Source organism: Mchenga conophoros, linkage group LG12, assembly GCF_057382185.1.
Source record: "Mchenga conophoros isolate Kocher_MC1m ecotype Shallow Benthic linkage group LG12, M_conophoros_male_GT1.1, whole genome shotgun sequence".
Lineage (NCBI taxonomy): Eukaryota > Metazoa > Chordata > Actinopteri > Cichliformes > Cichlidae > Mchenga > Mchenga conophoros.
This window is the reverse complement of record NC_140537.1, coordinates 2,865,236-2,891,003: the sequence shown is the minus strand read 5'-3', so window position 1 is coordinate 2,891,003 and position 25,768 is coordinate 2,865,236. Positions and strand designations below refer to the sequence as shown.

Below are 25,768 nucleotides of genomic sequence, written 5' to 3'. Positions count from 1 at the left end.
CTGGTCGTTGTGCCAGAGGGTAAAGACACTTTACCCTCTGGCACAATATGGCAGCCTCGCTTCTGTCAGTCTGCCCCAGGGCAGCTGTGGCTACAACTGTAGCTGCCTCCACCAGTGTGTGAATGTGAGAGTGAATGAATAGTAGCATTGTAAAGCGCTTTGGGTGCCTTGAAAAGTGCTATATAAATCCAATCCATTATTATATGACTAGGAAAGGCGGAAGAGGAAATAGTAATGTAGACAATCCAAAATATATAGTTTCTTTCCACTGTGTTCCTGTTAATGATAAACTACAAATGTACCCAAAATTACTAAAATATCGATATTTTAAAATGAGAATCGATTCTACAGGGAGTGCAGAATTATTAGGCAAGTTGTATTTTTGAGGAATAATTTCATTATTGAACAACAACCATGTTCTCAGTGAACCCAAAAAACTCATTAATATCAAAGCTGAATGTTTTTGGAATTAGTTTTTAGTTTGAGCTATTTTAGGGGGATATCTGTGTGCAGGTGACTATTACTGTGCATAATTATTAGGCAACTTAACAAAAAACAAATATATACCCATTTCAATTATTTATTTTTACCAGTGACACCAATATAACATCTCCACATTCACAAATATACATTTCTGACATTCAAAAACAAAAAAAAAACAAATCAGCGACCAATATAGCCACCTTTCTTTGCAAGGACACTCAAAAGCCTGCCATCCATGATTCTGTCAGTGTTTTGATCTGTTCACCATCAACATTGCGTGCAGCAGCAACCACAGCCTCCCAGACACTGTTCAGAGAGGTGTACTGTTTTCCCTCCTTGTAAATCTCACATTTGATGATGGACCACAGGTTCTCAATGGGGTTCAGATCAGGTGAACAAGGTGGCCATGTCATTAGTTTTTCTTCTTTTATACCCTTTCTTGCCAGCCACGCTGTGGAGTACTTGGACGCGTGTGATGGAGCATTGTCCTGCATGAAAATCATGTTTTTCTTGAAGGATGCAGACTTCTTCCTGTACCACTGCTTGAAGAAGGTGTCTTCCAGAAACTGGCAGTAGGACTGGGAGTTGAGCTTGACTCCATCCTCAACCCGAAAAGGCCCCACAAGCTCATCTTTGATGATACCAGCCCAAACCAGTACTCCACCTCCACCTTGCTGGCGTCTGAGTCGGACTGGAGCTCTCTGCCCTTTACCAATCCAGCCACGGGCCCATCCATCTGGCCCATCAAGACTCACTCTCATTTCATCAGTCCATAAAACCTTAGAAAAACCAGTCTTGAGATATTTCTTGGCCCAGTCTTGACGTTTCAGCTTGTGTGTCTTCTTCAGTGGTGGTCGTCTTTCAGCCTTTCTTACCTTGGCCATGTCTCTGAGTATTGCACACCTTGTGCTTTTGGGCACTCCAGTGATGTTGCAGCTCTGAAATATGGCCAAACTGGTGGCAAGTGGCATCTTGGCAGCTGCACGCTTGACTTTTCTCAGTTCATGGGCAGTTATTTTGCGCCTTGGTTTTTCCACACGCTTCTTGCGACCCTGTTGACTATTTTGAATGAAACGCTTGATTGTTCGATGATCACGCTTCAGAAGCTTTGCAATTTTGAGACTGCTGCATCCCTCTGCAAGATATCTCACTATTTTTGACTTTTCTGAGCCTGTCAAGTCCTTCTTTTGACCCATTTTGCCAAAGGAAAGGACGTTGCCTAATAATTATGCACACCTGATATAGGGTGTTGATGTCATTAGACCACACCCCTTCTCATTACAGAGATGCACATCACCTAATATGCTTAATTGGTAGTAGGCTTTCGAGCCTATACAGCTTGGAGTAAGACAACATGCATGAATGAATGAATGAATGAATGAATGAATGCTTTATTGGCCATATGCAGGTTGCCCCACAGAGGAATAGGACCCCCCCCCCCCCCCCCCCCCCCCCCCCGACTTACACACACAACAACACGACAACACAAGGGAATACAGTCGGAGATCGGCAGCGTTAGGAGAGTAACACCGAAAAAATTACACAACAATGGGAAAAGTACAAGAGGAAAAAAAGAGACCTCTTCACACGCTGGGCAACCTATGGGAGGACAGCATGAGAACAGGAAACAAAAAAAAACTCCTCTGCACAGAGAGCACATTAATGTCCACATCACAACATCAGAGCACATGACAAACCACAGGGGATGGATAGGGGGATGGGGGGTGATTCGAAGGAACACATCAGTCGTCCTGCACCATGCTATCATTTCAGCGCGGCACACAGACCCGCTGCATTCCCCCGCAGGAACAAGCATCGAAGGCGTTTGGAAGGGAGGGGGACGAGTGCGTGCTTATCAGTGTAAGTGTGTGTGTGTGCGTGGCCATAGTTCAGCTGAGACAGTGTCCTTCGGCCTATCAGGCTAAGTAAACAGTCCTCCAGCCGATCCAGGTGTCCTTCATGGGATGGGAAGAATAGTCTTCACACAGTCGTTATCAGGGAGTTGTTTTGGTGGGCTCCAGCCTTGGGCCTGGGCAGCTGGCGCCGTGGTGTCCAAATGTAGAATATTGTTGATGAAGAGGATGATGTGGACAAAATACTCATTTGCCTAATAATTCTGCACTCCCTGTAGAGCATAAATGATTGGTATCGGAGGAATTGATATTTTAGTATCAATCCGCACATCACTACTATTGCCCTTTCTGATAAAGATTATGTCTATGGCAAAGCAACAATCATTGAAACCGACCACCAGTCCCTGGTGACCATAATGAAAAAGCCCATCCATGCCGCCCCTGCCCAGCTCCAGAGGATGTTACTGCGACTACAGAGTTACGACATCAGCCTGGTCTACAAAAAGGGGAAATACATGTATCTAGCAGACACCCTTTCAAGAGCCCCGCTCGCCCCGCTGTCACACTGCCCGGTTGAACACACTGATTATGAGGTGATGACAGTGAGCTACATCTCCACTGCTCACCTGGAGGAGCTAAGACAGCACACAGCACGAGATGATGTGCTACAAGCCGTCAGCACAGTCATCCAGCGAGGATGGCCCATCAGAGAGAGCCAAGTACAGCCCGCTCTAGCTCCATTTTTTCCATATAGAGATGAGCTCAGCGTGCAGGATGGGATCATCATGAAAAGCCACAAAACAGTCATTCCCCAGTCCCTGCACAAAGAGTACAACAACATCGTACACAAAGGCCATCCAGGTAACCAAGCGCAGAGCTAGGAGTGTCATCTTTTGGCCAGCGATGTCAAAAGACATCACGGAAGAGCTGCTCTCTGGCACTGTGTGTAACAGCACTAAGACACATCAGCAGAAAGAACCGCTAAAACTGCACCCTGTTCCAGACCTCCCACGGTCGATGGTGGCTGCTGACATTTTTACCTGGCATGGAAAACAATACCAGGTTCTTGTAGATTCCTATTCAGGATGGATTGAGATTGACCTTCTCCGTGACTCGACCACAGCAGCGGTCATCTCCAAGCTAAAGAGACACTTTTCAGTTCATGGCACACCGCACACGCTCCTCACTGACAATGGCAGACAATACACTAGTCAACAGTTTATTGATTTCACAAAGCAGTGGGACGTCACCCATTTAACCAGCTGCCCAGAGTTTCCACAGTCAAACGGTCTTACCGAGAGAGCGGTGCACAGTGCAAAACAGTTCATGGGAAAATCACACAGAGATGGAACCGATGTGTTTCTTGATCTCCTAAACCTTAGAAACATTCCCCGTCACACAACTAGGCTCCCCTGCTGAACGCCTCATGTCTCGTCAGACGCACGCAGGCATTCCTGTGTGCAGCAAGCTGTTGGCACCCATTGCAAAAGACACAGGACAAATCTGTGACCAACTTTGCGACAAAAGACTCAGACTGAAGCGTCACTATGATAAGTCCAGCCGCATGCTACAGTCGTTGCAAGAAGGACAAGTGGTCCGGGTGCAGCCAGAGAAAGGTTACGACAAGCTGGGAATTGTGGAAAGGAAGAGCAAGGAGCCACGATCCTCCCAGTGGCAGAACAGCCGCCGCCACCACTCCATGACTATGACCCTGAGTGCCAGGACACTAACCATTCTACAATGGACAGTTCCACACTCACACCGCAATCACACACACGCTCAAACGAAGATTCACAAAACACATCCTCTCCTCAGCCCCAACCTGCTGTGCAGGTGCCCGGCCAGAACATTGTGAACCCGACACCATACTCTACGCATGCAGGTCGCATGTGCAGACCCAATCCAAGATACATGTAAACGGAAAACACTAGGATGCCTCAGGTGTAATCAGTTTTGTCAGTATGTTGAAATATGATGCTTGCTGGCTATTTGCATTTCTGATAATTGCTGTTATGTTAAGGTGTGGGGTTACTCCGAGCATAAACATTGTTAAGTTAAAGTTGTGTGAAGAAGCACTGTTTAGAAACTTGTGAGTGAATTAGATTTGTTAGGTGCTACTAGCTAAATGGGGAGGATGTACAGGGTTAGCCATTTATATGGCTACACCGTAATAACATGGGAATGGTTGGTGATATTAAAGTCCTGTTTGTGGCACATTAGTATATGTGAGGGGGCAAACTCCTCAAGATGGGCGGTGACCATGGTGGCCATTTAGAAGTCGGCCATCTTGGATACAACTTTAGTTTTTTCAATAGGAAGAGGGCCATGTGACACATCAAACTTATTGGTAATGTCACAAGAAAAACAACGGTGTGCTTGGTTTCAACGTAACTTTATTCTTTCATGAGTTATTTACAAGTTTCTGACCACTTATAAAATGTGTTCAATGTGCTGCCCATTGTGTTGGATTGTCAATGCAACCCTCTTCTCCCACTCTTCACACACTGATAACAACATCGCAGGAAAAATGCCAGCACAGCCATCCAGTATCCGTAGTTTCAGGTGCTGCACATCTCGTATCTTCACACCATAGACAATGGCCTTCCGATGACCCCAAAGATAAAAGTCTAAGGGGGTCAGATCGGGAGACCTTGGGGGCCATTCAACTGGCCCACGACGACCAATCCACTTTCCAGGAAACTGTTCATCTAGGAATGCTCGGACCTGCACCCATAATGTGGTGGTGCACCATCTTGCTGGAAAAACCCAGGGAACGGTCCAGCTTCAGTGCACAAAGAGGGAAACACATCAGCATGTAGCAATTTCAAATATCCAGTGGCCTTGAGGTTTCCATTGATGAAGAATGGACCCACTATCGTTGTACCCCATATACCACACCAAACCATCACTTTTGTTGTTCCAACAGTCTTGGAGGGATCCATCCAATGTGGGTTAGTGTCAGACCAATAGCGGTGGTTTTGTTTGTTAACTTCACCATCACATAAAAGTTTGCCTCATCACTGAACAAAATCTTCTGCGTGAACTGAGGGTCCTGTTCCAGTTTTTGTTTTGCCCATTCTGCAAATTCTGTGCGCCGATCTGGGTCATCCTCGTTGAGATGCTGCAGCAGCTGGAGTTTGTAAGGGTGCCATTTAGCTAATATCTGCCGAAGGGATGTTCGACTAATGCCACTCTCCAGTGACATGCGGCGAGTGCTACGCTGTGGGCTCTTGCTGAATGAAGCTAGGACAGCCACTGATGTTTCTTCATTAGTGACAGTTTTCTTGCGTCCACATTTTGGCAAATCCAACACTGAACCAGTTTCATGAAACTTAGCAAGCAGTTTGCTGACTGTAGCATGGGAGACGGGTGGTCTCGTAGGATGTCTTGCATTGAAATCTGCTGCAATGACCCAGTTACTGCGTCCACAAGATATCAACACAATTTCGATCCGCTCCTCACGTGTTAACCTCTTCGACATGTCGATGGCTGTGAACAAAGAGAAACTTGTAAATAACTCATGAAAGAATAAAGTTACGTTGAAACCAAGCACACCATTGTTTTTCTTGTGACATTACCAATAAGTGTGATGTGTCACATGGCCCTCTTCCTATTGAAAAAACACAAGTTGTATCCAAGATGGCCGACTTCTAAATGGTCACCACCCATCTGGAGGAGTTTGCCCCCTCACATATACTAATGTGCCACAAACAGCACTTTAATATCACCAATCATTCCCATTTTATTATGGTGTATCCATATAAATGGCCCTCCCTGTAGATCATAGGTGTCAAACTCTGGCCCGCGGGCCAAATTTGGCCCGCAGCCTACTTGCATTTGGCCCGCGAAGCCATACCAAATTACTATCAGAGCTGGCCTACTGGTATTATTCAGCTAATATATATATAGTTTAGTATTAAGCTTTGCTTGTTCCATATTTTTCAGTAAAACGTGTTTGAGTCTATAAGAAAAGATTCATTCTTATATCTGGAGGAATAAATATATTTCAATAAATATTAACGTTAGCCCGCAACTTTGTTCCAGTTTTGAATTTTGGCCCACTTTGTATTTGAGTTTGACACCCCTGCTGTAGATCATTGGTTAAATGATCACCAAGCAATATTTGTTTATGCAGACCTGCCATAACTGTGGGGGCTAGTCCAACCGGAATAGTATGGTGGGGGGAGTTTTGTTCTTCTGGTACTGCCATTATGTTTTGTCATGTGCTGGAGTGCGCATTAAAGTGTTACAGCGGACTAACATCCACAGTGATCATTGGTTCGTCGCATCACATGAGAGTGCTACAGTTACTAACAAGAAAATGCGGTGCGGTCGCGGTACTATTTTCCAACAGACAGACGGCTCAAGCTGTCTTCAGCTTACCGCATCTTATATCAGTTGCACGGAAGTAGCTGTCTGCGTAAGTAATCTGGGCGCTACAGCTTTAAGTAGCTGCGCGTGCTCCCACGGATGGCAGTCACTTTCTGCCCGACAATCACTATCTGGTAAAACACCTGGAGCTAAGGGGGCAAAACAATCGCATGAGTGCTGCTGTTTGAGTGAGGAAGAATAAAGTAGTCGTGGTAAGCCAATCACATGACCACTTCAAGATGACAAAGCAACAAGGTGATATATACCAGTTTTTAAATTGTGTTGATAGGCCACGTAAAATCAGAGTCATGATAAACAATATATACGCGTGTTTTTCCTGAATAGTTTCGTCACGTTTGCTGTCTAAGGACAGCGCAGCGAGCACTCTCTGCTTATGAGCAAAAAATAAACAACCAAAACAAAACAGCTCGTTCGTGTTGGTGGAAAAATGCACCATGTCGACCAATCAAAAAATGACATGGCAACATGACATGTGGATGTTTAGGAAGAGGGGGAAGTTTTAGGAGCAACGGTGAGAGAGAGAGAGAGAGAGAGACAGCAGAAAAAGAGAGAGCGAGTTTTGAGATGTGAGAGATTTGTGACGTTTAGCGTGTTTCGAGTGTGTAGTTAATGTGTTGTCTTGTGTAGTTAGTGTGTAGTGTCGTGGATAGTTTTGTGTTGTGTGTCAGAACAATTAGGTGACTGCAGTCTCCAGGTAGAGAGCAGGAGCAGGGATACACCTGCTGCTGTCAGGCCTGCAGGTATCAGGCTGTGATGTTCTCCTTTATAGTGGACAGACATTTTTTTGGGGAGTGGCACAAATAATTTGTGTGGCATCTTATTGGATGCAGAACAGCTGATGGTTATATAAATAGTTTGAAATGGTTATAAAAAAGGGTAAAAGGTAAAAGGCTGCAAATAACTTTGTTGTTTGCAAAACTTGTGCATATGATTTTAAAACTGACAATTTATACTTGCATTTAAAGTTATGAAATATGATTCAATAAACATGTTTGTGGTTGTTACAGTAAAAAATATAACTTTTTCTACTCGGGTTTTATGTTTTTGTCTGATTTTAGATCAATTCTGTTAATACAGTATATTGTGCTGAAAAGAATGATACCAAACAAGGCAAGTAAACAGTTTTTAAAGGTGAAGGAGGAAACATAGTGGTTAAAATCGTCAATTATACCATGGTCCCCAGAGGGTTAAACATTTTTTTTTAAAGTAATGCAATAGTTACTTTTCAAGTAATTATTACTTTTAGAATCAGTTACTAACTCAGTTACTGTTTTGAAGAAGTAACAAGTAACTATAATTAATTACTTTTTCACAGTAACTTGCCCAACACTGGTGATGTCAGTTGAGAAAGAGATGTTTGAGAGAGTTGACCACCAAAAAGTGATGGACAGATTTGTCAACTTCAAGGTGAGGCGACACAGGTTAAAATAAAGGAAAAAACCCTCCAGAGCCATAGTAGCATCTGAGTAAAGATCTTTTCATACATTGTATACATTGTACCATAGGCAAAGTTGCCTCCATGTTTATAATTTTTTTGGACTCTCCTATTTTCAGAGTGTATTTTTAATGTATCTATTATATTACACATACACATTAAAAGTGAATTTCTGTCCAAAATATGCACTCAGTTTACTTTTTACTCACTATGAGCATCACTCATTATTCTCCCCAGTAATTAAGGTTAGGATATATATTTTTTTTATTCCAATCCATTCTTCTTTTGCAGCATTTAAATAACCTTTATCAGATTTGATGGTTTTGTTACAGACTTTTAAAAAAAAAGGTGTTTTTCTTTCACAAATGTGGGATTAAATTGTGTTAAAATATACAAAACAGTGATGTCATGTTTTGTGACGAGGACCCAGGCACAGAGAGACTTGATGAATTTAAGAATCTTATGATTTAATAAGAGAAACGTCCAGATTTGCACAGAGAGGGTAAAGTTATGATGACTGATAACAGAGACGAAGACAACAGATGACGAGGACAGGGAGGAACAGGTTACCAAGTAGACAGTCAGAGGAAACTCGGGACAACTGGAGATATTTAAGGATGCAGGGACTGACAGAGACAGGGAAGACGTCTCATCGTGATGAGTAAAGTTTATCTTGCCTGGCTGAGCAGCTCTCTGGGTGCTCAGCACCCCCAAAGCTCTGGTCCTAGAATCGCCCCAGCTTTGTACCACTGCGTCTATAATTTCAATGACATCTTTTCCTACAATAATTTTTTCTATGTCCAACAAACATGGTGATAAGATGAAACAGTTTTGCTTTCTGTTTTCATAAAATTTGAGTTTAACCTATAAATAAAATGCCAGTAATTTGTTTTTACCATTTAAAGCTATTTAACCTTTAAGAACTTTTGAGCTATTGAAAAATTACTCCTAATTTCTTTTCAACTAACTGCCAAAGCACACATTTACCTCCCACCAGTCAATAAAATCACTACGCTTACATTCAGAACCATATATTAGCCTTTTTAAGGTAAAAATATGTATAAGTATAATATGTACTACCGATACTTTTATGAGGCTGTCTGTGTCTGTGTGCGTGCATGACAGGAACCTCATTGCTCCAGCTTAATATCTCTATCCTCTGCATGTCACAATACTTCAGAGTGTTACAGAATCATAAACAAGGTGACTTTTTCATGCTCCACCTGCATGTAAATACTTCCTTTCTTTAGCTTTCATGAATCCATGATAAGCGGCTGATTCAATTATAATGTTTTTACTGCCATGGTACTGACTCAAATTACTGTCAATAAATGGGCCAGAACTTCTCAAGTGTGTATTTATTAAACATGGGATATTACTGTGACTGTCTTACAGTATCTCTTTGATTTGGATGATTTTTGATAGATGGAATTTTTAACACTCTTTCCTTAGATGAATCGTCGCCTGCAAAAGTGTCAAAGTGTGTGTATCTTAGGGTTGCTTTTGGAATTTTGGTCACTCCCAATAAAAATCTTGACACCTCCAGCTCGGCCTCCTGTTTTTTTTGTAAGTACTATCATCTCATCTCTAGATCAGCTTCAACAGCTCTTTTGCAGAGCTTCAGTTCGGCCACACGGCTGAACAACGAAACACAACTGGGAACTGACCAGTAAAATCTTATACATTGCTCACAGAGACCCTGGACTACAAATCTTATCTTTTAACAGAACAGAGGAATTCAGCGTCTTTACTCACTCTATTGGTGGTGACTAGAATAAACACTCACTGCTGTTGCCGATGTTTTTGCCATCAAATTAGACTGAATTGCAGCTCTGCTGCCCCAGTTTTACTGAATCATGTCATTGAATCAACTACAGGTGAGACTGGATGACTATAAGGCTCTTACTAAAGACCTGGAGGACCATGTATTTTTCAAAAGTCAGTAATTTATTAAAAAAAAAAAATCTTTACTGTGAAATGTGTGCAGCTTCAAATTCTTCACGTGTGACTCTTTGTTCTCTGTGTCCAGCAAAACATCAGTTTGTGTGAAGCAGATGTTCGATGCTGTAGAGAAAACCAGAGTGCATGACAGAAATGAAATGAAACCGAAGTAGAAGCAGTGCATCAGCAACACCCAGTGGTTAGCTTTAGCAGTCACAGCCAGGTGTTCCCCTGCATTCAGAGCGCCATCTAGTGGATCAGTCATAGAAAGGCCCTTATGTCAGCGTCTGCTGTATCTGGGAGTTCATGTAAGATTTTTCCCGAGTCCACCGCGGGACAGGGTGATGTCTTTGTGCTGTTTAATGTCTTCGTTCTGTGAGAGGGGTAATGAAACCTCTGTAACAGTCTCTGAACACAAAGAAGATCTTAAATGATTAATTAATGTTATGTTTTTCTGCCACATTCATGCTACATTTACGGTAAAATTTCTAACTTCACTTTCGTTATTACTTACTGTCTTTGTTTTTGTGTAGTGAAATCAGTATTGATATAATAAATAATACGTCATCCTTTCTTCTCCACAGTTATTTTTGCACATGCCTACCTGGCTGTTAGAAGGATTACACAAAGCCTAGGGTGAATTTTTGAAATGTGTTGGAGAGGTAGAGGATGGGATGGAAGAACTCTTAATTTTGATGCCAGTCTGAAGTGTCAGCAGGAGATGCATCAATGACAGGAAAGAGCTGGGGGTTCTTTGGTTCAGGGATATCCTCTGGACAACATCTTCAGCACAGGTTTGTTGTAGTAGACCAAGGATTTTGGAAACCATGCCACCCTTTTGAAGATCACAGTTCCCAATTTAGAGTTGGAATCTCCTGCTGTTAGGCTCTTTATTTAATTCTACCTGCAGATGTGGTGGTATATATATATTTTTTCTTTTTAAATGTTGTACTCGCAGATTGTTTATATTTCATAAAATCAAACCTGGGAGTCTATGTAAGAAAATGACTAGCCTCTGGGAATATGGGGGAAACAAAATGAGGCTGCTGCCTGCCAAGAGTTGGAAAAGCCTGGGCAAGCCATCACACAGGACCCTATAGTGGGAATAATGCCAGCCAGTAAGTCAGAATATAATGAATTCCCATTCTGCTGGTTAAATCTGTAATACAGATATCAAAGCTGTCTGGAACCAGGATCAGTATGTGACATGCATTGTGACAATTCTACTATTCTCTTACAAACACAACAGTCAGAAAAAGACTACAACTGTAGCATATGCCCCCACAGCATTGCAGTATTGCAAGTTTGATCTCTGCTATTTTGTTCCTTTTCCTCTCTACCTCCAACCAGTTGCAGTATGTGGCTGCCCTCCCTTTGCCTGATTCTGCTGGATGTCTTCATCTCCATCATCCTTGACTCACTGGGGTGCTCTGTCTAATATTGTAGGGTCTTGGAGAGACCTACAATAAATACCCCTTATGAGGTCCTAGAGCCAAAAATCGACCACGCCATAAAAAGTGCTATAAAAAGATGATACATTAATATTTTATTCCACTTTAAATTAGCCAATCTTTTAGACCTACTTCTCCTTGAAATATTCATGTCAAGTTTTAATTACATTTCGCGGATTTTAACCCTCTATATCCCGGTTTTGTCACATGAGCGCACGGCCGTTTTTGGCGAAAAAAATGAAAAAATTAAATATTTTCCATAAAATACATTTGAAAGTTATATTTTATTGTACTTTTAATTAGGCCTTTGGATGGTATAAAAATTACCACTGACCTTCACTTTGATCGGCCGTTAGTTTTTCTGCAGGAGCTCGTGTAAAATAAATACCCCTTATGAGGTCCTAGAGCAAAAAATCGACCACGCCATAAAAAGTGCTGTAAAGTTTTAATTACATTTCGCGGATTTTAACCCTTTATATCCCGGTTTCATCACATGAGCGCACTGCTTTTTTTGCCCCAAAAAACATAAAACTTGAATATTTTCCAAAAAAAACATTTGAGGTAATATTCAATTGTTATTATAATTAGGCCTTTAGATGGACTAAAGATTGGCACCAACAGTCATTTCGATCGCCTTTTTTTTTTCAGGACCAGAAAATGGTCTCCAGGCGGCAAATGCTGCTCCTCTAGGCCGAAATAAGTACATCTTCCCGGGGTACGTCGCGACGATGACCGGGGCACGATCACCAGGGACTCCTTTTTCCAGCACACACGTCCGATACCACGTGACAACAAATACGTCATTTCCTGTTGACTAAAAAAAAAATGCACCCTCAAATGGTCCTAGGGGACCAAAAATGGTCCGATCAGCGGGCGAAGCCGCTGCTGCACGCCGCAAATGAGGCTTCATTTCCCGCAGGTCTGTCTAAGCAGCCCGCTGTTTTCCAGCCCGGGGTCAAATGTGGAGCAAGGGCGCCACCCGGTGGACAAATAAAAAAATTACAACTCTAAGGCCCCTTCTCCAAAACGGAAATGAAACTTAAGCCATCGCCGTGATGCTTATGGTATAAATCCTGCAGTGAAAAATAGCGTTTATAATGGGTTTCAATGGGGCGATTTATGGCTCTAGCGCCTCATGTGGATGTCGGTTTTTAGCTTAGCCACCTTAAGCTAATCGAATAAACGGAGACGGCAATTCTAAAGAAAAAAAAAGGGTTGGAAGGTTTGGCTATATTCTATTCAACACAGTGAAAATGGCCTAATATTAAAAAACGCTGTGGATGAGAAATGGCGCTAGGTCTCCCAGAGGGTTAAAGAAGGCTGTCGTTAGGGCTGTTTTGAAGTTGCACTATATAAATTAAATTTAATTGCAAAACACATATTGTTTGAAGATAATTTAATGTTTAGATTACAATAGCAAGGATTCCTTGGTAGGTAGATTTCAACTTTCCATATGATTTGCTCACTAAGTGGTCAGATTATATAAAAGATGTAGCCACCGTAGGCACCAGCTGGTCAACATTGTTTCCAGTTACTTTTCTCGGGCACGGGGATCTACTGGGACTGATTTGCATTTGCTGTCAAACCCATGTGGCCATGAGAAGAACTTCAGCACTGGGCACTTGATTCACATGGATAATACTCCAAAATAAATTCTGCATAGTAGTAACAAAGCCTCCTTACTATCAATGCCAACATCACTCATAGAACATAATGGCATTCATGGTATATTGTAATGCTTTTGTAATTTTAAACAGCTGGTTAGGTTGGGTTACTGGGTTAGTTACTCCCCCCCTGTATTCCTGGTAGTAATGTCAGAGTTAAGCTGACAGACAGACACAATCTTAAAAGCTAAAGGAATGTAATGTTTGACTTTTCTATTTACCTTCCAAATATTACAGGAGGACGTTTGCTTTGATCTCTCCCAGCTTTATTCAGATCCCTTTCATTACTTGAGCATTTGACTGGGCATACCTCAGGCCATGGTGCTGAAAGGTTTCATAGGCTGGGGGTCCCACGGGGTTGCTGGGGTCTTATTAGCTACTCATCAAGATTCTAAAAGACAGGAGGCCCGAGTACAGGGCAACAGACTAACATGCTCCGTCAGCCATACAGGAAAGAGATCATTACAGGAGAGGATAGCTGGTTTTGTTTAGCGCAGACATTCAGTGAACCCAGGACAGCTACACACACCTGCATATCTTACTGTAAACATATTACATTGCAGAATGTTGAGGCTTTCAACCTAATGACATGTTAATCAGAGCCAGAAGAGAACAAAGACCTTGCAAAGACAGGTAGAGAAAAGCTCCAGTTGGTGTGCAAATCACTTTATTCTGTTAATCAGGTATTAGAGGTCAGAGCAATTAGTGAAATCACAACAGAGATTTGTTTTGGTGAGCGAGGGAACAACATTCTCTCCCTGAATGAGAAAGCTTGGAGATTTGGTCATGTATCTAGTGCCACTGCTGTTTAAGATGCTTGAACAGACCAGAATCTTCTTACTGAGAGTCCCACTAATTCCTCCGAGTAGTAGTAGTAGTCATGGTAGTAAAAGGCAGGCTGTAGTGTTGTAGTTATCACAGTCTCTCTTAACAGGTGAATTTGCACAGGGAGCCTTTGCTCACTGCCTGATTTGACAGTGCCAACGTGAAACCAGTCCACCGATTACTCATTCAAACATCTGTAGGCAACTTAATAAATGAAAATGTTCTGATATCTCACTAGTTTTCTTTTTCTTTTCTTTTTTTAATCTGATTCAAAATTATTCACAAATTCATTTGTGTACAAACAAATTAAACAGAATGCAGGAAACGAAGGGATCAACAGTTCCTTGGAGAGAGGGATTTCACAGATTCCCACTTAATGTTTCCCCTTAAAACAAATCAACAACAATGTAGAGATGTCAAAATAAAATAATAACAAAAACAAATTTAATATAAACATAAAAACTATTGGATCATACCCCATACCCCTTACTGTATGTATTTCAATAAGAAGAGGTCAGAAGAAAGAAGAATATGACTTCTTGATGAACAGACTATACAGAGGTTAGACTCTGATGGCACTGTGATGGGATTACAGCAGGTCCCCCCAGAGCCTACATGCTGGTGGTGGAGATAAAGGTAGCTTGAATGGGAATCCCCGGCAGCCTACGTCTATTGCAGCATAACTAAGAGAGGATTCAGGGTCACCTGGTCCAGCCCTAACTATATGCTTTAGCAAAAAGGAAAGTTTTAAGGTGTGGAGTTTTTCCTGGTTTGCAACTTGGCAGTTCATTCCTGTGCAGGTTTACAGACTAACAACCTCCTTTGTTAGATGACATTCAGTTTATCTTGACAGCCTTAGATGTTTGTGGTGTTAGTCTGTGAACTCCGTCTACCTGTTGCATTCACTGACAGTTCCTCTGCATTACCATACAATGCAGGTGTAAAGGAGGTGTGAGTGCTGCAGCTGTAATTTCCCAAATGTATTATTGTCTTTGATTGTGTTGTGGTTGCAAGCATGGTTGTTTACCCACAGAGCATTTACTGCAGCTTCCAGCAGATCATTGCTCCATATGGTGCTGGAGGTAAGCTGTGTGGACACATTGTCTTGTTGTAATCTGTAAAGTATTTGCTTGTAGACATGACAGCCCCCCTGTCATGGTTTGTGTCTGGCATGGATGAAACCCGATTTATCTGTCCAACAAACAAACTGTCTTACAAACACAATCTCAAACATTTAAAAATATTATTGTAATGCAATATCACTTACAGAGCAGAAATATGATGCTGCAAAAAGTATTTTCCCTTCCTGATTGCTTCTTTGTTTTTATATATTATATATTACATGCTTTGTAAGTGACATCATTTGGTCAAGGAGAAAAGCTATCCAAGCCTACCAATAGTTTGAGCTCATGACTTTTAGGGAGTTAATGGACTGCTGATGTGCGATCTCCAGCTCTACTGTCCAGACTGTAGCCATGCGGTATCTCTTGTGGTGTTAGTTTTCCTCAGAAAATCACCTTTTCTCATATAGACTGGCCAGTTTTCCCTTTCATAAACTCTATGATAATGTAGGTCTGAAGGGTCAATCCCAAGACAAGGAAGACATATGTCATGGTCCTGGGTCGTGCGACCCAGTGTTTTGAGTTAGTCTATTTTGATGTTTATTGTTTGTTTAGGTTCATTAAGTTATTCTAGCTCATTTGTAATTATATCACCCTTGTGTTAGGTCTCCCTTGCCCTTCATGTGTTTATGTCTGTGTGTCTTATGTTGCCAAGTTCATGTTGTCATTTCTGTCATCTTCCCCTGTACTCAGTCTCCCTGGTTCGTGCGTCTACCTGTCATGAGTCATGTCTGCGTGGTTATGTCTAATCTCCATGTTTCCTGTTTTACTTTGAAAGTCTGTATTCAATGTCAGTGTATTCAGTTTCACTTCTCCTGTCCTGTTTTTAGGTTCATGTGTGTCAGCTGTGCTCCCATGTGTGGCCACTTCCCCTGATCATCCCTCATGTGTATTTAGTCTCTGTGTTTCATGCAGTCTGTGTCGCGTCGTCTGTGTTCTCGCCTCAATGTTTTCATGGTCAGTCTTTGCAGTTATCACCATAGTCTCTGAGTCTTCTTAGTTTGTCACAGTACTAGTTTTCCCAGTTTAGTTATAGTCTAGTTTAGTCGCGCTATCCCTGCTGTGTTTGTACACTTTGTCTTCAGCCATAATAAAGGCTCGCTTTCTGTTAAGTTCACTCCCGTCTACTCACTTGTGTACGCACCTGGGTCCATCACACACACCACCACACGGCCTGTCTCCACAGACCGTGACGCATATGGAAGTGTAGTGGAAGAAATCCCAGTACAAGAAGCCATCAACCCAGGGCTGGTCTTGGAATTATGGGTCCACACAACCCATTATGATTTATTGCAAACTGAAGGAATAAACTACAAGACATAAAAGTTGATTAAAGACAGAAAGTCTTGGATGGATTAACATTGGGACTTTGCTGCAAAGCCATAAAAACAGCCCTGAACACATTAGTGAACGTGTTTTTGGGCTACATGAAATCTCATTCAGGGCCACCAAAATCCTAGCTTTATTTACAGAACTTTCACCTATTTGGTGTTTCCATTAAAACGTCTTAGTTTGCCACAGTTTCATCGCCCTGCGTTCTCTAGCAAAAATACCTGCTACTGACACTACGTTTCAGATCCTATTAAAATTTCTATTCACTGACATGAAAAAAGTAACAGTTCAATGTCCATGAAAAAAAATGTGCAAAAAACTTTACAAGACTCTTTCATGAACTGCTGTGAGAGCAGGCGGTCAAAGCTACAGTTTTGCTTTGCTTAAAACAAACTGCACCTTCTGTAGCACTGAAGAGCACAGGCTGAGGTCGAGGCAAACTGAATATAATCTTTTCTATAGAATCTCATTATTAGTAATTATTTGTTGGAATTATCTGACAGATATGTGGCGGTACAGACCATCTAAAGAGTTTCTCTTTCTTTTCTGAAGAATAAATTTCACATATTTTATTTATTTATTTTTTTAAACTAATTAGGGTGGGGGGGGCTGGGAGGAGGAGTTGGCCGTCCGATTGGGGTCTGGAATGTGGGGCCTCCCTGCTACTCTGGAGTCAGGAGCGGTCTGCTTGCCTCCACCCCAGGGAAAAGGGTAACACCTCCTGGGTCTGGGTGCAGTTTCCCCCTCTAGGGGCAAGGGTACCTAGACCTGGGGTATAGAGCAGCGATCCCCAACCCCCGGGCGGGTTGGGTGGGAATGGATGTTTGTATCTGTGTGTGCCTGTTTGTCTGTGTCTATATGTCAGGTCGGGTATCAGACGCCACCTCTCTAAGGACATCAGAATCAGAATCAGAATACTTTATTGATCCCTGGGGGAAATTATTTTTTGTTACAGTGCTCCATTTTAAACCAACATTAAGACAAGACAGACAATACACTAACTAAGAATAGTACAATATATACATATATATACATACATACATACATACATACATACATACATACATAAGTCACTCATAGATAAATAGTTGGAAAAGAAACATGTGTAGTTGTAGCAGCAAACAGTGTGTTAAGTGGATGCGTTGTACAGGGAGATGGCCACAGGCAGGAATGCTTTCCTGTGTCGTTCAGTGGTGCTTTTCGGTAATCTCAGTCTCTCACTGAACGAGCTCCTGTGACTGACCAGCATGTCATGGAGTGGGTGGGAGGTGTTATCCAACATTGTCTTTATCTTGGACAGCATCCGCCTCTCCGACACCACCTTGAGGGAGTCCAGCTCCATCCCCACAACATTGCTGGCCTTACGGATCAGTTTATTAAGTCTGTTGGCATCTGCGACCCTCAGCCAGCTCCCCCAGCATGCAACAGCATAGAGGATCGCACCTCTCTAAGGACATCTCAGGCCCTCCAAGGTATGGAGGCCTATCTCCCCCCTCCCACTCTGACGCTCTCAGACATCGGTGCGTTGGTGGTTCTTGGTGTCCGGGGCTGGGTGCTCATGTATGCACCAGCTCACTCCCAGTGACTGCTTGTCAGGGCCTGGCACCTGTGGCAGGCACTAACAAGGTCACACATTACTCCAGTTTTGGCTTCTCTTCATTGGTTGCCAGTAAATTTTAGGGTTCATTTTAAAATTTTAGTTGTAATGTTTAGAGCTCTCCACGGTGAAGCGCCACAGTCTGACCTGCTGAAACCTCATGCTTCATCCCGAGCACTTAGGTCGTCAGGTCAGAGGTTACTGGTGGTCCTACGTACGAGGTTCAAAACACGTGGTGATCGGGCTTTTCAGGCACCAAGGCTGTGGAACTCCTGCCATTGTGTTTACGCTGTCTGGACTCCACTGACTCCTTTAAAAAGCAGCTGAACACATTTTTACACAAACGAGCTTTTAATTGATTTTTTCACTATTTTATATTATTTTATTTGTATTTCTGGTTTTATTGTGAAGCACTTTGTGATTTTTATCTGTGAAATGTGCTATATAAATAAATTTTACTTCCTTACATACTTACTCAGTCGGGCCACTTCGGGGGGTGGGGTGCCCTCGGCCTCTGGGCCTGGGGCTCGGTCACTCTGGCACAGCTGGCCGCCGGCGGAGCTCACAGGCGCATCACTGCAACTCCCCCTGGCTTCTGCTCCGCGGCTGCTGAGTGAGCCCTCATCTGGGACTCTCCTCAGCTCTTTCTGGGACAGTGGCGCGGCTGCCCCTCTGTTGGTCTTCCTTGGTCTCTTGTGTTCTGGGGGCCTCTGGATGTCTGGAGTCTTGCTCTCCTCCATACCTGCTTCATGCCCTGGAGGACGGGGCTGTGGCCCCCCCACACCCTCTAGCAGATCATTACCTGAAGGAACCTTTTAAATACAAGCGCGTCCATGCTCACAGGTGTACACACGGGTGCTCACACACACAAACTACACCCTTTTTGGCTCCTACCTCAAAGCACACTGTGTTCTGTCGATATCACCGTTCCTCTCCCTTTCCTTTCCCCTAGTCATGTCTGTCCCGTGTGTAACAATTGAAAATAAAATAAAACAACAAATAAAAAAACAACAACAACTAATTATCTAAGTTAAACTATTTAAAAATTAGTTTAAAGCATTTAGTGTGTTACTGTTTCTGTCTTGGAGCAACTGTAACCCACATAATTTCCTAAAAAGCATTCTGATTCTTTTTATGACTGCAAGACGAAGAAAAATCAAGCAAAAGAAAACTTTATGCTGTCAGCCTTCTGTGCTTGCTCTCTGTGTGGCCTAACTGAGACTCTATGTGAGTGTGCTGTCTGTGTCTATTGTGTGGCACCTTAAAAGAAAGCAGCATCCAGTCACAGAGGAATGTAAAACTGTGGGTGTTGCTTGTTGGAGATGCTAGAGCGAGCCTGTCTTCTTAACTCCTCCTTTCTCTCTCCTCCACACGCCCACCCTCCCTCCTTTGCCAAGTGTTTAATTAAAATTTTTACTTGTTGTTGAAAAGGCTGGAGTTAAGCCTGACATTAGGCTCAGGGGCCGCACGGGGTTCCAGTTGGGGGTTGGTAGTATACGTGGGAGTGGGTCATGTGTGCGGGGGTGGTGGATTTGGAAGGGGTAAGACATTCGTCTAGCTGTCACATAGCCCTCCACCAACCAGATAGGTGCTGGATAAGCTCCCTCCACCTCCAGTGTCATGGTGGGGGTGGATGTTGAGAGGAATGGGAGCAACAATCCTCTTGATCCCAGAAATACCCTAATAATAATCTGGACTGGACTCAGGCTCTGCTCCTAGTAAAGTGTCAGTCGATGAAATGGTCATTCACACGTATTTTTCTATGCAAATATGCAAGAAACATATTAATCTGTGCAGGAAAGACATATTTAAAGACATATTTATTTACACTTTCAATGCAGGAGTTACAAACTCTACCATGTATGCTTGTCCATTTTTGATATTTTTGGTCAGCATGAAAGACTAAATCATCAAATTCTAATATAAAGCATCCTACAGAGCAAAATTAATGGGTTTCAGGGCATGTTGAGATAAAGGCAACGTTCTCAGTGTCATGAATGTAGCTCTCTTTCAACATTGGCAAGTCAACACAGCAGCTTTTTCTGTTTTTGCAGTGTCATACACATCAGGAATGTTTTGTGTACACGTTGAGACAAATACTGAAAAGAATTCAGTTGTTTATGCAGAAAATCACTAATTCCATTATTGACACTGGTCTGTGCCCAAGTCTGTTTTACACTGATGGGACTGCAACAAATCTATTTTAAGAATATTTGATTTAATAGGGGAAAACTGGCCCTATGTAAAAAAATAGAGCCTAATATTAGTTGTGTCACCCTTAACAGCAGGAAGTGCGCTCAAGCATTTGTGAAAGCTGGCAATCTATCAAGTCTTTCATATCACTGTGGAGGAATCTGGACCACTCTTCTTTGTAGAATTGTTTTCATTATGCTGCGTTGGAGGGTTTTTAAGCATGAATGGTCTGTTTAAGGTCACGCCAAAGCATCTCAATCAGATTCAATCCCCAAAAGAACAGATGAGAAACAAAGTCACTGACGTCTATCAGCCTGGAAAGCGTTACAAAGACAATATAAGGCTTTGGGGCTGTGGTGAACCACAGTGATAGTCATTATCCACAAATGAAGAAAACTTGTAACAGTGGGGAATTTTCCCAGCAGCGTACCAAAAGTACTGTAATCGAGCATCGACCCGACCAGGAGGTCACAAAAGAACCCAGAACCGAAGGCCTCACCTGCCTCACTGAAGCTTAATGTTCATGAGTTGATATTAAGAAAGAGATTAGGCAAAAATAGCTTCTGGGGAAGAGTTCAAAGGAAAACAACACTGCTGACCAAAAAGAACACAAAGATATGAAACAAAAGTTGAACTTTCTGGAGGATTTGCATCCTGTTATAGTAAAACTAACACCTGATTCCATAAAAACATACCAACAGTCAGACATGATGTTGATAGTACGATTGTCCCTTTAGGACCTGAACAACTTGCAGTATTTGTTGAAACTACGAATTCTATAGAACCAGTTAAGTTTGGATATTTTTTTCCTTAATAAATGAAATCATCATTAAAAAAAACAGAATTTTATATTTACTTTTTTTATTTCAAAGATACGAAATATCACGGACATGTTAATGAAAAGTATAGACAAAATAACAAGTCAGAATGAGGCAATTTAGTTTTTCACAGCACTGTGCTTGGTGCATCTTCTGTTTACCTGTTAATAATAACAACACACTGTAGTTCTTTGTTCTTCAAGCAGAAGAACACATAAATCACAAGACTTAAATGTCCACAACTGATAATCTGAGTTTGACTTTATCCATTAACAGAATTTCCACTGGTGTGTTCAACGTGCCACAAACATTATTCAGATGGAATCTGTCATTTCTTGTATAAAATAAGAAACAATAAAAAATTATAAAATAATGCGAAAGAACAAATCTGACAAATAGTGTTCTGGATATTCTGTCCAAAAAATAATACATAAAGTGATCATTTTCACCTTGTTCCCTATTTGTTGATGTGCCAGACAAGTTGTACATGTTGGCACCGTGTTCATCCGAGAAGGAAGTGAGAAGCATTACAAACATTTTGACTGAGTTTTCAAGGTCTGTGTCCGTAATCAGCCTGTTCTTCTTAGCTACTTTGTTTCACTGCTGCTTTTACTTTTGCTAACTGTTAGTACAGAAGTGCACACAGCTCCCATTATTTATGACCTCAGTCAGCAGTTACTGATGAGATGCAGGTTTCAATAACTAACTTAAAGTCACAGTGAATACAAAATAACATTTTTTTATTTTGTTAGTTATTGTATCATTAGTCACAAAGTCATTGGATCATAAATGATGACAAAGCAGGGGAGGGCTTTGTCGTGGACGATAAATCGCAGCCAGTGAGCTTGCACTATTACTAAGTTTCTCAGAGAGAGGAATTCCCTCTTCCGTGGTTTAAAACATAAATATGATAACAGTAAAAATGTTCAGCTCGAGGCACTATGGGCTGTAACTAATAGTGGGTGATATCCATTGGATGGCTTGATCCATCTTTTTAGTTTATGTTAACAACCATGTGCACAATGAAAATTTAAGCTCAAATGTACCAAGAACATTAAATGTCTGAGGTCAGTCTTAGTTTTATGGAAAAGTACACCTTACATGTGATGAAACACTACTGTTTGACACCTGAGAAATAAGAAAGAACTTGTAACACTGCGTCAAGAGTCTGACTCACACCCGATGTGTGGATTCAGCTAATATTTCTGCTATATTTTCACTGATCACAGTTGACCTGTGACGATCTGCTCAAAGAGAATCATCTGAGTGCACCCAGGTATTCTTCATTTATTCTTAATTATCAGAAAATCCCACAGAGAGACAGCTCAAGGAGAGAGGTAAGGCTGAGATGTTTCAGAAGGAGGGATGGTGGAAATATTGGACAAAGGACATTCAATGTGGGGCTGCCAGGAAGGAGGAAAACACAGACATCATGAGGGAAGTTCATGAAGGAGGATATGAAGAGGGTGGTGTGAGGAATGGGGTGAGACTGAGGCAGATGATCTGTGACAGATAATTGAGATAACTGTTGTTGTGATTTGGTGCTATAAGCAGAAAAGTGAGCAGCCAATAGAAGAAGAATAGAAAGCTGGTATACATCCCCACAGTGCCTATGTCAGTGCTCATGTCAGTGTAGGGCACGATGTGGTGCATCATTGTTTGATTAAAATATTGCTACAGCTGTGATTTTCATTGTTTACACAAACCTCTGACTATAGAAAAGTGACATGGCCAGTGATTTGTTGGTTTGGGAATCTGCATTTGGAATCCTCAGAATAATGAGGCCAAAATTAGTGTTAATTTATTAGATTTTAATCTGCGAGCTCTGCTAATTGTTTTCACTTGCTGATCACCTGTCCTCAGTGTAGTTATAACCCAGTTTTTCTTTTGTCTTTTCTCCAGACATCTTTTGATATTATGATGACATTATCTCTACTTTCAAACTTTCCTTTTTGCTAAAGCATATAGTTAGAGCTGCGTCAGATGACCCTGGATCCTCCCTTATTTATGCTGCAGTAGGTGCCAGCTGCTGGGGGATTCCCATGATGCACTGAGTATTTCTTCTTCACTCATTTTGTGTTAACAGACCTCTCTGTATTGAATCATACTTGTTATTAACCTCTGTCTCTCTTCCACAGCATGTCTTTATCCTGTCTTCCTTCTCTCACCCCAACCAATCACAGCAGATGGCCCCGCCCCTCCCCGAGCCTGGTTCTGCTGGAGGTTTCTTCCTGTTAAAAGGGAGTTTTTCCTTCCCACTGTCACCAAAGTGCTGCTCATAGGGGGTCATATGATTGTGGTGGTCTACCTGACAATATAAAACACCTTGAGGCGACTGTTGTTGTGATTTGGCGCTGTACAAATAAAATTGAATTGAATTGAATATTCTTCTTGATTCTTATACTTTTCTGAACTATATTAATTTCTGGACTTCTCGTGCTCCAGACTTTGCATTTAGACTTTGCATTTACCTCATAAAAGTCTTTGTTCATTTTTGGTTTGTCCTATTCAAACCCAAAATACCCTTTCTGCAATTATTCTCACCAAGTTCTTCAAGTTGAAATTTTAATGGAAGAGAAACGACATATCAGCCAATCAACTGATGGAAAAATAATTTTTATGCTATTTTAAAAAGCATAATAATAATTATTTGCAGCATAAAACAAGCCGCTGAATCCACACCACTGTGTTTAGACTGTCTTGTGTGCAGGTTTTATCATTGATAGCTGTCTCGTGCAGACAGCGAGCAGGGAGTTAAGTGACCCGTTCAGTCTGATCCATGACTCCACTCCACGTTTTCCACTCTTCACTCTCTGCTGGGGTGATTACGCTCTGCTTACTCCAACTTCGACCCTGCGACACTCACACACAAACTCTCAAACACACACACGCACATACACACTTAGCGGTCCAGCATGGAGGCGCCTGCTCCGAGCAGCTAACTTTGGAGCAGCTGGAGCGCATATCTTGCTGAATGGAGTACCTGTGGACTGACAGCATCGCATGAGACTGACATTAGCAGCCTGCTCTACCATGGAGTTTGGAAAGGTTTGGTCCAGATATCAGAGGACGCTGCTCATCACCATGATGATGTTCAAACTGGGTGAGCTCCCAACTTTGAGTTTTTGATTTTTTTCGTCTTGAATGTATAAAATCGCAATAACCTCCACAGTTACATCAAAGCGAACCAAAGTGTAGCACGAAGAAGAAAATCTTATAAAGCTGCCCTTTTCCGACAACGCAAATAGTTAATAAGGTATTTTACAACAGCACGATGGCTCTGTGCAGACATACACATGTACATATTCGCGTCAGTGCTTAAGTAAATAAACATGCAGACCACTGCTGACCTAACAGGACATAAAGATGGATTTAATTTATCACCAGACCGGAAAATAGTGCTATCATCAACAGAAAGTACATATTTAAAGTTGTCTGATGAATCACAAATATGATTTACATTTAGGGTATTGAATCCTGTTCTATCCAAATGTTGTGATCTATAATTGTGGAGCTCTACATATTGTTTCCTGTTATTAAAATAACTTTGCACTCTTTAACAAGTGTATCATACACATGTTGTCCGAGTAAGAACCTTTAAACATATTAAGTTCATCCACGGGTGCAGTTTTTTGCGTGTCTAAAGTGTTTGTTTATGTGCTCACATACATCACCCAAACTCTACCCCAACCCCACCAAGATTAGGGTTGGGGCCATTTTATTATAAAACATTTGAACATTTACAACATTTAAATGGAAAGTCCTTTTAACAGCAAACATTGCTGTGCAAAAATTGGTGTATGAGACTTAATTTGAAAGGTAATATCCCGCATTTTACAAAAAAGCCCGCATTTAATATGTGGACAAAACAGAACAATAACACTAGACTTATGCTGCAGTGTGTATGTATAAAAACGGAAACTAACAGGACACACTGTGAGAGTAGTTTGGTAAGTTTTTCATTTAAAGGTAAAGGATGTTACAGATATACTACATATTGTATAACAAATGTATACATATTGGTGCCAAATTAAAGGACGCCTGCAGTGAGGGGATCTGGACGCTCTGTTGTGCTCTGTGACATATTCTGCTATTATGATTTGAATCCACCTTTTTATTAGAGGGAAGTGTTACTATGAAAAAGATCAAATGTACTTAATGAACATGGAAATGGCACCAAGTTACAAAGTGTCTTTAGTTTTTTCTTTTGTGTTTTTTGTGTGTGCTAAAAACTACAAGTGAGAAATATATCTTTTAACTGGAGGTTTAGCACAATCATTTCTTTACTTACATCATACTGTGCTCATGAGATCACAAGATTAACTCGAATGAGCGTATGCTTCAACCTCCTGAATCCATACTCTATCAGAGAACCAAGAGATATAACAGGGTTTAAGTAGGTGTGCTCCTTATGGCTCCTAAATGTGTGCAGGGTGTGTCTGGGTGTGTACTGTTGGGGGGGTTCAAAACCTTATGAAACCCTACTGACCTATTTTTCCCGCAACCTTCATTTGTGTGAAATGTCTGAAGCTCATTTAAACGGTGGTAGAACGGCGGCATGGATTGGCTGTGGGTGGCATTGTTAAAGATCACTATGGTAACGAGCTGAGCGTCCGGCTGCACTGCTGCACAGCTTTTTTGTCTCGGCTATGAATGGAGGGGG

General features: G+C 41.8%; 1 protein-coding gene across 1 annotated transcript in view; it reads left to right on the top strand.

The window, feature by feature from the left end:
• The first annotated feature begins 24,000 nt into the window (after positions 1 to 24,000).
• The window catches only part of LOC146561876 (protein crumbs homolog 1-like), a 29,396-nt gene continuing 27,628 nt past the window's right edge, over positions 24,001 to 25,768 (top strand). Inside the window, exon 1 of the mRNA XM_085293291.1 lies at positions 24,001 to 24,208. Within this exon, the coding sequence (XP_085149417.1) occupies positions 24,109 to 24,208 (100 nt within the window). The 5' untranslated portion in view covers positions 24,001 to 24,108. The remainder of the gene's footprint in view (positions 24,209 to 25,768) is intronic.